Source organism: Eurypyga helias, unplaced genomic scaffold (assembly GCF_000690775.1).
Source record: "Eurypyga helias isolate BGI_N326 unplaced genomic scaffold, ASM69077v1 scaffold6163, whole genome shotgun sequence".
In the NCBI taxonomy this organism is placed as follows: domain Eukaryota; kingdom Metazoa; phylum Chordata; class Aves; order Eurypygiformes; family Eurypygidae; genus Eurypyga; species Eurypyga helias.
The window spans coordinates 1-16,168 of NW_010241824.1; the positions used below are offsets into that span (position 1 = coordinate 1).

General features: G+C 39.7%; 1 protein-coding gene across 1 annotated transcript; it reads left to right on the forward strand.

Moving 5' to 3' along the window:
* The first annotated feature begins 5,258 nt into the window (after positions 1-5,258).
* SPG20 (spastic paraplegia 20 (Troyer syndrome)) lies at positions 5,259-15,664 on the forward strand. The gene is given in 8 exon segments (XM_010148875.1): positions 5,259-6,089; positions 7,142-7,339; positions 8,364-8,468; positions 10,204-10,324; positions 11,086-11,280; positions 12,232-12,390; positions 12,470-12,560; positions 15,424-15,664. Coding segments are annotated over 8 exon segments (1,941 nt in total).
* Positions 15,665-16,168: the final 504 nt, after the last annotated feature.

Below are 16,168 nucleotides of genomic sequence, written 5' to 3' on the forward strand. Positions count from 1 at the left end.
GGTGCCGGGCAGGGCAGAGCGGTGACTAGGCCGGATCAATCCAGCCATGATAATAATCTTCAGCGTGTCTCCTTACGGGTTTGAGAGGTTATTTGCCAAAATACTTTGTCTTTTGCCTTTTTTAACAGCTTCCTGTCAGCCGGTTTGGTCTTGAGGTGTTTGTATATGGAAAAATCTGTTGGCGGTGATCAGAAACTGGCAAATGAAAAAGTATTAAATAGCTGTTTTGCATAACTCTACATTTTCTGTGATGCTGTTAGAATCTCGGGCCATGGAGTGGTAGATAGCGGTGATGTTTTTGTACTTCACTGATGTGAAAAACATGGAAGTGCTGGACGCAGCTGCAGGATGGAGTTGCCTGCACTACCGCTCTTTCACTTTCCTTTCCAGAGAAGCGCCGAGTTAGGTACTTGGAGCCTAAAAGCTCTGCGTTGAGAGCATCCGATGGAAATACAGACCAGGGAGTTGGGGAGAAAGTCCGGTTATCCAGACAGGCTTGAGACAGCAAATCAGACAGGCTGCTGGCAGGGTGAATGTAGGTGCCGGGATACTGGCCTGAGAAGATGGAGTAAGTTGAAATGTCAGAAGATGGGAGTTTACTGAAGTCCTCAGCAGTGTTGAGAGAGTAACCACTACCGTGTTTGATCAGATCACTGGCTTTTTCTGTGGTCTGGTCTTTGGTATTATCTAGCCTTAGGTGCTCAAAAATTATCAGTGGGCCGCCACTTAATGAAAAAGTTAAGGGCTACTTTAAACAAACTAATAGCCAAACCCCCATAAAATTATCAGCTAGCACCAGGCTTGTATTAATTTAAATCCTTTATAACATTTGTTTTAACTCAGTTTGTTCTCTAAATTCTTCAAAGTTAATAGAATTTTCTTAATAGCTCTTTCTCTACAGAAACAAGAAAAAAAGCTTAACTGCGTGTGCGTGGTAGTTCTCTTTCATCCTCTTCATCTTTGAAATCAGTGGCTGATAGAAAAACAGTTGGTATATAGAAAGAGCTCTGGGGTTAAGGAGTTTGTTTTGGTTTTGGTTTTTCCTTCTCTATATCCCCCCCAAGATTTCAAAAGCAGCGATCTGGAAAGAGGGGCCTACCTCTGTCAGTCAGGATATCTAATCTGCTTAATAAGCTTTAGACTTCATGTTTACCTTCTGGCAGTAAGATCCACCACTGAGCTGTATGTTTTTTAATGTACATTATTGTCTAATGAAGTGGGGTTTGCTGCTTCAGAGGAAGGATGGTCAGCCGGATAGCTGGGATGTTAGTTTACGATATACCAAGCTGAACTCCAGTTTCCCTGTTGCAGTGTAGTCTCCCTTGGTCGAGTTGTTTAATACCACAGAATATGTCTGTACTGGTAAATGAAAAAGGGCCAAGGAATGAGCTCAAGCACTGGCTTGATCTCTGATTATCTACAGTGCCTGTTAGCTCTTGGCTTAGCTCTGTTTTGGACCAGCTTTCTCTAAGACGAGTTCCTCTACATCTTACTTAGTACTGATTAGTACAGATCTGGGCCAGTCTGTGGTGGCTGTAGGACCGAAGGTTGGTTTGCGTCACTCTCCTGTTCAGTAATACACACTTTGCTGTTCATTCCAGCTTTACAACAGAGGGAATAAGACTGCATCCTACAAAAATGGATTACAGATAAATATTAAAACTTGCAGGACACTTAATTAGTATATTTATATCATACACTGAAGATAATAATGATTGAGGATCTTCCTTACACGTGATCAGATTTCTACTTAAATGTTGTGTTTCATAGAATATTTCCTCTTGTATCATGAGGGAGCAATCCAGTTGGCTTATTTACTTTATACCGTCCATTCTTTTGTATTAAACTTAATGATTTAATAAGAGTTGAATTTAATTCATTCTTCAGGCTGACTTTTAGTTACCTTGTGTTCAACTCAAGATCTACCGTGAATTCCTTCTTCCGTTTCCAAGTGCTCTGCCACCCAAATGCATGGTTTGGTGGTAGCTGGTATACACATACTGCAAACTTGGGATGTTTCAAACAATCGTAGGCAAGTTGTAACAATCGCACTCTTCGGAACAGCTGAGCCAGCTTTTGTGTCTCCCCCATGTATACACGGATCGTGCTGACATCTCTGTTCTCTTACAGACCTTTTTTAGTGTTAATACTGAGCTTTAGCAAGAACAGTGGTGTTGACAGTATGACGAGCGTACAGTAAATAGTAAATTAATGCACCATTAAGTTGAAATGTAGCTGAGACTTCAGGATTTTACTTGATGTCTCTTCTTGTTGTATACTAACAATCACTAGCAAGAGTTATTTAAAATCTGTAAAGTATCTTTTCCCTAGCCTCCCCCCAGCAAAAAAACAAATCAAAAAATGTGGAGCAGACTGTGGTACTGCAGTTGAGTTCACACAAATTAATTGTTTACTTAAAGCCTTACAAAGGGCCTGTTACAGAATTGGATTTGTAGGCACTGAAAATGTCAAAATGCTAGATCTTGCACAGAAAGAAGTAAACTCTGATCTTGAGTTAAACTCTGTCTTAGTCTTCTAAACATTTTTTGTGTTTTGGAAAACTACAATAATTTTAAAATCAGAGTTCTTTATGTTAAATAGTTTTTCACCTTTATGCCCCTCTTACAGGGAAGATCGATTTTTTTCATTGGTAAATACCAGTGTTGACACAAGATGATGTGGTTTGGGAGTCCCTAGGGGTTTTTGCTAGCAAGGAATTCAACTGTGCATATCTTAAATGGTTAATATCTATATCATAAAATATGTGACATGGTTAAGTATAATCTTCCATGTAAAGATACAGCTGTATTGGCAAACTTGTTAGTTACTTTAATTATAATTGCTTGCTGTTGTGCTAGTCAGAAGCCTACTTGTAACTTCTAAATTTTATGTCCTTGGTGGTTATTAAATGCATGGTTTTCTTTTGCCACCCTTGTTCAGCTGAAATCACAGATGTTGAGTCTACTGACCTTATGGCAACCTGCCAGTACGTGGGGGGGACTTTTTACAAGGGCCTGTAGTGACAGGACAAGGGGTAACGGGTTTAAACTGAAAGAGGGAGATGAAGATTGGACATCAGGAGGAAATTCTTCATGGAGAGGGTGGTGAGGCACTGTAACAGGTTGCCCAGAGAAGCTGTGGATGCCCCATCCCTGGGAGTGTTCAAGGCCAGGCTGGATGAGGCTTTGAGCAACCTGGTCTAGTGGAAGGTGTCCCTGCCCCTGGCAGGGGGGTTGGAACTAGATGGTCTTTAAGGTCCCTTCTAACCCAAACCCTTCTGTGATTCTATTGGCAGCAGGTAACTACAGTCAATCAGAAAAATCTCTAGCCCAAGATTGTTCTTTCTGCTACATGATGGGGACAGCGAGCCTGCTGGCTTAAGTTGCTGGTGACCTGCTCCATGTCTCCCCTTGAGAAGGGGCTGCCTTCTGCAGCCACCTCTGTTACATTCCTGGCTGTGTGTCTGTCGGTGGTCTGAAGTCCCGTATCTTGTCTTTTACATGAAATTGGATTCTGTCGTATCATAAAAATACAGATGTGTTTCACATTACATGGCACTTCTGTCATGTGACTGCAGAAGCATCATTCACCTAAGTGCTGTCTGCATTTTGATCATGAAGGATCTAGTACAGCACAGCAATTCCAACTCTGCCAATATTTTCATGACCTGCACTACTTAAGTTTTTCTGTTTTTGTTGGAGTAGAAGGATATTTTCCAGATTATAAATGTATGTATCTTTTATTTATAGTTAGACTAGAACAAGAAGAGACATTAAATAAATGTAAATGTAGGTACTATTTCAGTATCTTAATATAAGTTTGGATTTCCATAGTTCTTTTATTCTTTCCTGATCTACTTTCTTGTCATCCAGTTCACTTATAGAGACTAATCCAATCTCTTAACCTTTGGTTTATTTGCTTAGTAAGCCAAAGGTATCTCTGCCTAGAGAAAAGTAATTGACTCAGGGGAAAATTTCAGTAGCCTTCTGCATGCCTCTCTCTGTTCTGATGCAGCTTACTTGAATGTGGCTCAACATTGCGTGAGGTCTCACCAGGGCTTTGTACAGAGGTGTTAATGCTTCTGTATGTGTAATGGAAGTGGTTTTCTTTCACACTTTGGACTTTACTTATCCCTGTGTTTTCTGTAGCTTGTTGTCATTGTGATTGACAGATGTCTCTAGACTTTTTTTCTTTATTCCATCCAGCTTACAGCACAGAACCATTGTTTTTCTTAAAAATGCATTCTCTTTCATTTTTAAATAGTATCCCATTCTTGTTGTTTGTGATCATTGCTCTGATTTTTCTGAATTGGCACTGCCTCTGAACACTGTCAGCAAAAACCCTCGCTGGAATTTTTTTACATTGTGTGTTGTAAACGCTATCTTAGGCCAAGAATTATTTGTATTTGCTGCATTTGGCCAAGACTGAAAACTTGCATTCTGCTAAAACAGTGATTTTCATGCATTTTAATGTTCAAAGAAATCTATTGGATTCTTTTCTGCTATTCAGTTGTTGAAATATGAGGTTGTTCAAGGAATACCTTCCAAAATAGAAATAAAACCTGCAACCTTTTGCACATAATGGTATTTCAATTTTTTGTTAGCTGGGGAGCAAGGAAGGGAAAATGCCAGTCATCTTTTCACTTTTATAAACACTGTAAAGGAAGTAAGTAATTCCCTGTTTTAATTTTGTTAATTAGGAAGAACTATGTCAAACTTTGCCTTCTCTGTCTTGTCTTGAAGTCTTACCAAGATTTGTTTAAAACTGTTGAGTGTTTTCCCTGAAATCATTTAAATAAAAATGTACTGAGTTTGGAAGTTCAGCCTTTATTTAAATAGACAAAATGTTAACTGAATTCCTTAATACCCTAGAGATTGGTTTGAAAATTTTATCAAAGATATAATTTCTTTTTTTTTTTTTTTTAGTCCACCATTTGCTACTGATTTAAATACTTTTTAAGATGGAAAGTTCAATATTGGGTGTGTCCATATTCTTCTGATGCTTAACTTTAAGAAACAGTTGTCTGAGGTATCTAGATATGATGGTTATAGAGTGAAATTCCCTGCTGGGAATCATATGTTCTAAATCTGAAGGCTAATAGGAGATAACCATAACATACCAGACACTTTACCAAGCCACTACCTGACTTTCTGCTAATACACTGAATATAGTCATTGTTAGAAGACATTTTATTCTAAGGTAAACTTTGTTTGGCTTCATCTGTGACTGCTCCTACTAATCTATTCCAATTTGCAGTAATGGAACAACTACAGGACCCAGTTATGCAAGAAGATGCAAATATTAAAGCTATTAATGAAGAGTACAGGAAAGCCTTTATTTTTATCAATAAAGGACTGAGTACAGATGAACTGGGTCAGAAGGAAGAGGCAAGAAATTGCTATAAGCAAGGACTTGACCACTTGCTCCGAGGAGTTAGCATTCCGTCGCAGGGCCCTGCATGTGTAGGGTCCCAGTGGGAATCTGCCAGGCAAATGCAACAGAAGATGAGGGAGACCCTCCAAAACGTTCGTGCTCGACTCTGCATTCTGGAGCCAAACACCCCGCCTGTACAAGCAAGCCCTACTGCGATGGATGCCCCTGCTGGCGTGCCCAAGTTGTACCCATCCATTCCTTCCAAAGAAAAGCCAGAAAGACCCCCACCCCCCAAGTCTCTGTTTGCACCGACTCAGCCACCTGCAGCGGATGGAAGTGTTGCAACTGCGAGCCAGGGCCAAGTTCCAGCTACGAGTCCATCATCTGCAAAACCTCTTTGTCTGCCAAATGAAGCACCTCCTGCCTATACTCCTCAGGCTACCAATGGCCATTTTACTGTGTCCTATGGCACAGACTCCGGGGAGTTTTCTTCTGTAGGTGAGGACTACTACAGTAAGTGTACTCAGCCACCGCCCCTTGAAAACCTGGGAGTGGATGCAGATGAGCTCATCTTGATTCCCCAAGGAGTACAGATATTCTTCGTGACTCCTGATGGGCAGGTTAGTGCTCCTTCCTATCCTGGATACCTACGCATCGTGAAGTTCTTGGATGCAGATAGTGAGATGGCCCAGAATCGTCCACCTGCATTTCTCCAGGTAACAGGAAAATAATTTTTCTCCTTTTAATTAAATTTCAAGATTGTTGTAAAACTTTAAAAGGCAGTCGTCTTAAGTTCTTGCTCTTCTGAGCCTAAATATCTGCATGATAACACGAAGGGTGTTTGTAGCTGTTGGAAAAACAGCTTTCTGCATGCTTTTATTTTCTGCAGAAATCACCTCTGTGTCTTCCCAAGGTTGTTGAGTGCTGACTCTTCTGGTGAATTCTGTTTTCCAAGGGAGTTGACTTAACATGTCTTTTTGTGTTGAAAATTAACTGCCCTTTCCTCACACAGAGAAGACCCGTTGATTCACTTATTCTAATACGCCAGTGTAAAACGGGGTTGCGCACTACCCGCTTCAGTCTCGGCTAGTGATGAGGTATTGCAGTTAGGACACCGATAATTTGGAATTTCAGGGCCCATGTTAATCCAGACTCTTAACTACAAATAAAAAAGATGTATTTGGATTTTTTCAGCCCATGCTTGTTTCCATGGGCAGGTTTTGTAACGGACACTGTGTTTCTGGTCTGTTTCTCACTCTGGATCCCCTTGTTGATGCTAAGACTGGCTGTTGGAAAGTTCATCAGCAAAGGGGAAACCTGGAGCAACGAACAAAAACAGCTTCCTGGTTTTGGGACTACTGGTTCACATACAGCTGTGTTAGCAGTCTTCAACAGCCAGTCACCATCAGCCATATATTCTCTTTATCCAGGGAATCCTGACTTTGGCAGTGCTTTTCATCTGCTTCTACACTTGGGCTCAGGACTAGACCACAGTTAAGAGGCTACCAGCCTGAACTGTAGTCCTGTGCAAATTAGTATTTTCTCTATATTACTGTCAGAAATAATCAAGAATGATATTTCCACAATCATGTGGGGAGTTTGTTTCAGGTTTTTTCCCCCCCCGCACCCTCCTTTTTTTTTCCCCAAGATGGCATAACACTCTTTAATTTTTCTTACTAGATGTTACGGAAAATCAAGTTTGTGGTTCATAACAGTACTGCCTTTCTTTTTAAAAGGATTAATTTCTTTATGTACTTACTGTTTCTAGGTTTGTGACTGGTTGTATCCCCTAATGAGTAACCAGTCTCCTGTTCTGTGCTGCAATACGGGGGTCTACATGTTCCCTGACACGATGTCCCAGATACCAGGGTCCTACGTGGGAGTAGTGCTGTCTTCAGAGCTGCCGGCAGCTGACAGAGAGCTCTTTGAGGATCTCCTAAAACAGATGTCTGACCTTCGAATTCAGGTAAACTCCTGGGCTGCCTTTTTAAAGCCATTAAGGACAGGTGGAAATGATCAGTACGTTCTCCCGTTTACATTTAGTTGTGTAAAACTGCCGAGTTCTCTGTCTTGCTTGGTAAGCTCACCAGTGAGAAGCAGGTAGAGCAGCCAAGCTTAAACAGCCTAGGAATGAAACTGTAGGCTCTGTGAGATGGGAGGACATACATTTTAATAACATTAAATTGTAAGGACAGAGGAGAGTTGAACACCATTTTGTATATTTGTCTCTAGTTTTCCAAAAGATAACATAGGGCCCAGAATGAAATACTCTGTTCAGGGCACTTTTTCCTGTGTGTGCGCACATACACGCACTCTTTGTGTAGTTTTGATGATACCGTTCTTGGAATATTGTGCCCAAATCTGTTTAGAGTTCAAAAATATTAACAGCTCCAGAGAAGATCTGCGTCAAAATAGTGTGTACCTCAAAAATCTGCCTTCAAATGGGATCTCAAAATAGATAAATCTGGTGCCTTATTGCACCAGATATTAACAGATAGAGAAAATGGGAAAAAAATCCCCACCCCACAGTCTAAACAAAGGTGCAATAAGATACAGTGACAGGAAACAGGGTGAAAAATGTTGCTGTAAGGGCACTGGAGCGCCGGTTCAGGAAGAATGGTGATCAGTAACTCCTGAAAAGCTCATGGCAAGATTATATCTCTTCATGGAAAAGAGAATTCTGTAGAATCACGGAGACTTGAATGCAGTGACGGTGAGGGACCAGTTTGGAGCGTGCTGTGTGGGCAGAGTTCTGTTAGGCTATAAATCCTGTTGAGTTCAACAGGGAATTTAACTAACACAGGAGGCCACTATTTTTTACCTCAAAAAGAAAAGTACTACAGTATTATGTGATGTTTCAGTGCAAGACTTACTGGATAGAATTCTGTAGTCTTTCTGGCATAGAAGTAGTTCAAATTCGGTATCTCATTAGTTCCTTGTTGTCCTAAAATTCTATGTTTTTGTTAATGTTCCCTGATACGATGTCACAGGTGCCAGGATCCCATGAGAGAGTAGGGTTATCTTCAGAGCTCCCAGCACCTGAGAGAGCGCATTTTGAAGATAAATTTAAACCGATGTCTGGCCACAAAGTCCAGGTAAATTCCAGGACAGTGATTCCAAAATTTTAGTTTAAAAACCATAAATTATCACTGAAATACATGTTAGACCTGCTGAGATTCCAGACTTGGTTGAAAGCAGCACCTGTGCCCTGCATTGTTTTTGTGGGTGTTTTTTATTTATTTGTTTTTGGGGTTTTTTTGTGAAGAGCCTGTCCAATTACTGCAGGCTACCACGTTTAGCAAATCGTTAGCACATTTCTGGAGTTCTGAAGACATTGTGATAGAACACAAATATTTCAAGGCCTAGTCTGCTGGACATTTAGTGTATCTGTTTATATAGTACTGATAAGGATCTAATTAACAAGTATACTTAATGTAATTATAGTGTAGAGTCACCTGTCTTACTAGAGAACCAGATTCTGCTCCTTAGAAGTCTTGTTGAATGTTTTTCTAAATACATCACAGTTTGCGTCACTAAAAAAAATTATATCTGGGGCATACTTTGGCATTGTTTTAATTGGGTTTTTTTCTAGTTATAGCTGTGTATTAAGGTAATTTCTCTGCCCCCCACCCATAGTGTTTCAGTCACATGTTAACGACACTTCCTAAACGTAACATTTCGCACTGCTGTTGAGCAATGATTGATTATACAGTACAAGTTAGTGATACATTGTTAACCTAGCAACTTTCCAAGCCTTAACGTACTCTTTTCTGTTAATACTGGTTTTGTTTTACTGCAACAGTCATCTTTGTGCAATACCCTATTCTTATTTCCAGTAAATATTTTGGAGGAATCTAAGAATTCCGTGCGATAGCCCACATTATGCTATACTGTGTATTCTCTTCTGTTCCTAGGTTCCATCTATGAATGCTTTCATAGAGACTTCTAGGCTAAACAAAGAGGTTTTTCTTACTGTCCCTCATTAGCAGGGTTTTCAATCACCAAAATGTTTATTTTGTTTTTCATTTTCATTTTGGAAAAGTCTTAAAAATAGAATCCTAACCAAAACTTTACATCTATTGCAATTTTTTCCTTTCTCTAGTTCAAGTTTAATGACACGTTGTCTGTGAACTGTGTAAAGTGAAGTTACACTTGTTAGAAACACTAACTGGGCTGGGGTGGTGGTTGCTGTGTTTGAGTGATGAAGGTTTACTCCAGAAACTGGTCTTTGACATGAAACCACGCTGAACCTGCCCACCCAACTTCAAGTGGGGAGCAGGGTCATGCACAGCTTGATGCATTCCTTGGCTGTGCCAGCCTGCAAAAGCATCAACAGCAGGTAGAGTGAATAATCTCCTTCATTTTTTGAATTTGGGTGGGAAGAATGAGGAACAAAACAACCAGAACAGCTGCATTCTTTTCGTGCAGCTGGACTGCAGTTCCCATACTGAATGACAACACAGCTGACTTGCCTCTGAGAAGATAAAAATTATAGATGGGCAAGGCTCTTACCATTTCTTGCTAGTTAACTCATACTGCAAGCTTCCCCTACTTAGTTACTTGACCATATGGCTGTGTCGGCATGCAGATCTTTCCACTGAAGAAAGTATACAGAAGATGCTGAGCTACCTGATAAGCTTTTCTTGAATGCACAGCATTCCTGTGCAGAAGTAATCCAGTCATGAATGTCCACTCAACTTCTGTATGCTTACCCAAGGAATACACAGCATTAGCTTTTTGTGATGATGGATCTGTATGATCTAAAATATATACAACAGAAATCCCGATGTGTTGCAGAGCAGACTCTCAAGTGTTACCTTCACTTGTTAGCCTTCAGAAGCCTCTAGTGATGCAGTCAACTTGCCTCAGATTGTACATATCCAACCGCAACCTGAAGGAGCGGAAGAGTTGCCAGAATGGAGTGAGAAAGTCGCCCATGGAATCTTGTCAGGTAAGGTTGTAGTAAGAGGATTGTGTTGAATATAAACCTCTGTCAGTAACATTTAAATGGTATTTTCACCAAACTACATGTATGCCACTAGAAGGTGAGCAGTCAGAAGTGGTTGTTCACAGTTCCAGTTGTAATCATCTCAAGGGTATTGGGGTGGGCTCTGTAAAAACAGTGCAGAATTTAAATCCATTGCCAACAGTCTTGTTCATTGCAAATGAAAGAGGATTCTCATTTGACTGAATGTTGGGCTATCACCCCCTGTGACTGAAACCACTGTGACAGAGCAATTTTCTTCCTGTATGAGCAGTTAAAAGCAGGCATCTACTGTGATTTCTGCAGATAAACTTTTTTTTTCCTTTGAGGACCTTTTGAATTTACTAATGACCACCAACTCATTGCAATAAAGACAGATCTGCTAGGAGGACTGGGTTGTACATTCTCAGAATGTTAATAGCACTGAGATGTGCAGTTCTATTACTTCTGACCCAGGTGGGACTTGGGTAGCTGTTACAAAACTGAGTATCTGTATTAACCTGACATTTGGATGAGGGCTGGCTTTATTAAAGTGAACTGAAAAAATGGGGGTGGTGTAGGAATCACTGGAGGAATTCATGCTGGCCCGTTCAGGGAAGAGTATAATTGCAAACTGGGTAATCAGGAAGGTTTCTAAAGTCAGTGTTGTGGAGGCAGAGGAGGGTAAGCTGTAGGAATCATAGTGTATAAAAGTGTACATTCTAAGAAAAACAATTTTTGCCTTGAAGGTGCATCTTGGGTAAGCTGGGGCCTAATAAAAGGAGCAGAATATACTGGTAAAGCTATCCACAAAGGAGCTTCCAAACTGCGAGAACACATTCAACCAGAAGAAAAACCTGTGGAAGTCAACCCAGCTGTAGCAAAGGGGCTTCACGTAGCAAAACAGGCAACTGGAGGAGCTGTGAAAGTCAGCCAGTTCTTGGGTAAAAATTTCCACCTCAAAGTATATTACATTTCTGCATTAAATAATAAATATTCTGTAAAATGGGAGCTGGTTTCTCTAGCTGGTGAACTAGGGGGGACTGACCTGATGAAATTCAGCGATCAGGAGTTTGTGCCTAGGTATCTCCTGCCATAGATGTGCCTTAGGACTAATATTTATTATATGGCCTTGAAGCATCTTTTTCTTTCCTAAAAGAATAGTCTGTACAGTCTTTAAATTTGGCTGTTTTTCTACGTTTTAGACAGTGAATTCAGAGTGGCGTCTCTTTCTTCTTCAGCTGAGAGTCATGTACTTCAAAAGCTGTACTGTACCGCTGGAGAATGTGTGCGTGCATGGTTTTAAATATGCACACCAGAAACAAGTCCAGTAGAGGGTGTATCAACTTCCAGACAGAAATGGTCTGGTGTTCAGAGGTGCTTGGCAACCCTAGAAGCTCTCTGTAACTTTCTTCTGTTATTTACTTGCATCAGTGGTCATATTTAGTGTCTAGTGACTCATCCAAGTTTAAAAGCAAATTGTGCTGGATGTTCTAAACTACTTTGGAGAGCTGGAATGATTATAAGAAAGACTTCTCCAGGTCAGGAAGGGAACACAGCTTGATCCCTACCTACAAGTTGGGGATAACAAAGCAATGGAAGCCGTTTCTTAAAATTAGAGCATGTGACATGTACATATTTCTTCTAAAGTGCTTTTCAGACATAAGACCAACCTCACTTGTTTCTTAGGAATTGCAGCTGTGCAGAATCTGAAAGAATAGGTTGCTTCTTTGTCAGTTTGCTACCTAAGCGTGGATGAAAGTCTGTCTTTCAAATAAACATATTTAAATAGAAACAACACTTAAGACTTTGGTGAAGCTTATTTAATTAGAAGTAAGGACTTTTAAAGAAAGATGTTCTTACTAAATAATGTGTGTACTGTTGTTTTGTGGTAGTTGAAGGTGTGTGTTCTATTGCAAGCTATGTGGGAAGGGAGCTGGCTCCCCATGTGAAGAAGCATGGCAGCAAATTAGTTCCAGAACCCCTTAAGAAAGACAAAGATGGAAGATCCAATTATGATGGTGCTCTGGTGGTAGCAGCAAGTGGCGTTCAAGGTAATAAAAATTCCTTATGCTTTTTTAATTGCATACTTTTCAGTGCTGTGAACTCAGATAAGCTGTTCATTTCTTACAGGGCTTGCAACAGTGTGGCAAGGTTTAGAAAGTGCGGCAAAGTGCATTACTAAAAGTGTTTCAACTGAGACTGTACAAACTGTCAAATACAAGTAAGTTTTATGGGTTTCATCTTCCACCACGTATTGTCATTGCGTTTAAATACCAGCAAAAACAAACAAAAAAAAGCTGATGAAAGCGCAGGGAAGCTAAGTGAAGTGAAGTGAAGTACCTGCTTTGCTCTAATTATGCAGCACGTGATAAGCCACTAAGTGCACAGTAATGAGCATCTCCTGTAAGTAAAAATATGAAATGAGTAAAAAATTATTGTGGTAATTTTTTTAGCTCTCTTCTAGAAGTATTCCAGCTTTAGGCTGTGTTACAGATAAAGTTCAGATTTGTATCATTGCTCTACAGTATGATGTCATTATGAGAACAGTTACTAGTTTAAGCCTGTCAGCTCTGATCCTGAATTTATGTAGACTTTGGTAAATTTAAGAAAAATGGAAGAACTTCATCTGTCAGCAGGTCAGACTGAAGCAAGGAAGTACAAAAATAAAGTGTAAGGAAATCTGAGGCATAAATAGCAATAATAGGATAGCCTCGGCTTGCAAAATACAAATGTTCTTAGAGAAAGGTAATGGTAGAAGAGGATAGTAACATTTGGAATTAAGATGATGTTACTAAGATGATGGAAAGAACCAAGTTGAGTGTGTGTACTGGAAGAGGCTGTGGAGGATGAGGGAATACACTGAAATAACTGTAAAACGTATGAAATAAACCCCTCAAGAAGTGTGATAGGTATAATAGAAAGTGAAGAGTAAGCAAAAGCATGTAAGTTAAATGGAATTGGTCACAAGTGCAGCAAAAGAGATGGTAAAAAGGATTGCTGAAAGTGCATACAGGATATGAGCAGAAGGTAAGAAGGTGAAGATCAGTATACAGTATGAAGTGGGTTGGCATTTAGGGTTGTGTTGTGATGCATTTTGAATAGGAGGCTAGATAGTGAAGTTCCAGTCAGTGGTGCTGTATTGCTAATGTTTGTTTTAGAGGTATCGTACTCGTTTCATATCAATTCACATGAATGTTTTTGTTTTAGATATAAAAATAGGAAATGTGGAGATCAGCAGTCAACAGCCACTAAGAGTGAAAAACAATAAGTAATTAAATGTTGCAGTTAATTACAATCGAAAATATTTGATATTTGATATTTAGATTCTGTCTATATTAAGGTATTGAAATTCTGCATAATACCTCTTGTAGAAGCTGGTTTCTGTTTTAGTGACAAAGATTTCTGCCATTCAATATACTTCAGTGAATGAGCTAAATTCCACTTAATGGAAACAAAGCTAAAGGAGCATCATCACAGCAGCTTGAAATCAACAAAAAACCTCAGCTAAAACTTAGCTGCAATACCTTTGCAGATGGAATTATAAACAAATGCTCCTCCTATGTGTATGTTGATCAGAACTGGGGAAAACTTAGCTTCAGAAGCAATATTTCTGCCACAGTACAGTGCTACCACTTTGGGTTTTTTACAATTATATGGGCAGTACCTACATCTGCCTGACTTTTTTTTTTTTAAAAAAAAACAAAAAAAAGTAGTTGCAAATGATGCAGTTGAGACAGGCAAACTGAAAAATCAATTATCAAATATTAAGAAATTGTTAGTCTAAGTGTGTTGGATAAGTGTTTTACCTTAAATAAGGTTACCTATTTTACTGATGATAGATAAACTGGCTTATGACATTCCTGAGGTGAAGTTAACTAATCAAATTGACAAATAGTGCGCTTTTGCTGTGAGGTTAATTCTGTGATCTGCAAACCAAGGCTGTTACTCTATCAGAGACTTAAAAATAAACCAAAAAAGCACTAACTCTTTTTATTCAGTTTTGTTGTTAGTTCCAGCCATTATGCCATGGCTGATAATGCGATAGATTTTTGGATTCAGTGATGTTCTGTGCTTCTGTCTAGCCTTATTTTGAGGTCCTCAAAGACTCTCTGGTCATAAGAAGCATAGGGAAAAAGTAACTCTGTTAACTTCTGGGATTCTGATGCTGCTAGGAATCCTTCCCTTTGGCCTGGTTTGTCTGATTACAGTGCTCTCTGGGGAAGAGTCTGGCTGCCCAGAAGCCAGAGTTACGCTGGAGTTACTGCTGTCACTATACTCTTGTCCTCCTTCAGTAAGCTCTCTCTGCTGGTGTAGATGTGTACCTGTCTTCACACTTGAGTAATTAACATGAGACTTGCATCCTCAGCCATAAAGAAGCTGGACTCACAGCCCAGTAGAGAGACCAGAGGTTTTCTCTCTTGGTAATTGTCAACAAATCCTCAAGATAGCTTTGTGGAGCCTTTTGAGGCTTTGTGTAACTTCTTCCCCCCCCTGCACCGAGATCACAGTGAGTCCACTTTTGGGACTTGGAACTAACATGAATATGCCTGAGGTGATTCCAGTCCCTTTTCTCTAAGTGCTGAGAACATAGGACAGTATTTGCCCTCCCTCATCCTCAGTGCTGCCACTCATGGTACAGACTGAGAAGGTTTAGCAACTGCAAAGGTCTGTCTGTGAGGACTTAAATGGGGCAATAGAAGGTACCAGGAGTTTTACCTAAGGACTTAGGTGAAAAAGCACTTGGGGTCACTGCACACGACTCCCCCTCCCTGCCCCACTTCTGGTTCTATGGATAAACCTTCTGTTCTTCTCTTCAGAACTAGCAGGCAAGGAGGGAGAAAGACTGAAAGGGGTTTTTGAGGAAAAAGGCAGAAGCATATTGGTATCTTTAAAGAATAATCTGTCTGATAGAGGAGCACCCCTTACTCGAATGGCTTGGTAGCTTTTAGTTTTATTCTTTAGACATTCAGGCTGTGTGCTTCTTATTTGCTAGTGGTAACGCTGAAATTATTGCTTTCAAAAGGATTCTAGTGAGGAGAAAAATATTTAATATACTTATCAACAAAACTGCCGTCTTTCTTAAGGTATGGAGATGATGCTGGCAAAGCTACAGACAACGCTATGAAGTCTGCAATCAACGTTGGTGTGACAGCATTGAACATTGACAATATCGGTATCAAAGCTGTTGTACAGAGAACTGCAAAGGAAACCGGCCATGCGGTGTTAAATGAATATCAAGTATTGGATAATGAGAAGAAGGATAAAAAATGAAAGTCACGGAATATTTCTCAAAGCCTTACCTTAGAGAGGAAACTTCTTATTTAGAAATAACTACATTGCTAATTTGCAGTTTTACACAAATCACACTGTACTTCTCAAGCAACCGTTACTTAATTTGACATGAAAATGTGAAAGTAGGGAGGGCGTTCATAGAAGGAAAAATGAAAGTTGTCTTAACTCCTTGTTTTGTATTGAACAAGGGTTCTAAACAACTGCATCGGCGCTTTAGACAACTGGAAGGATATGAGTTTGCAGCTGATAAACTTGCATCTGTAAGCACTTTTTCAAAATATATACTATGGAAGAATATATTATTATAAAAATACTACTATGAATATTTTTGTAATACTTTATATTTGTGAAGAAGGTGGTGATACAGAAGAAATAGGATTACTGATTCAGGAACAAATAGGACTACTACTTTTGTTAACTATCCTTAAGAGTTAATTGAACTAAACCAGCCTTGTCTTATTTAATATGCACTACTAAAATAAGCTTTGTGTTTCATTGTTTTGTAGAGAATTTCTCTTTTCAGCTACCAAACAGCTA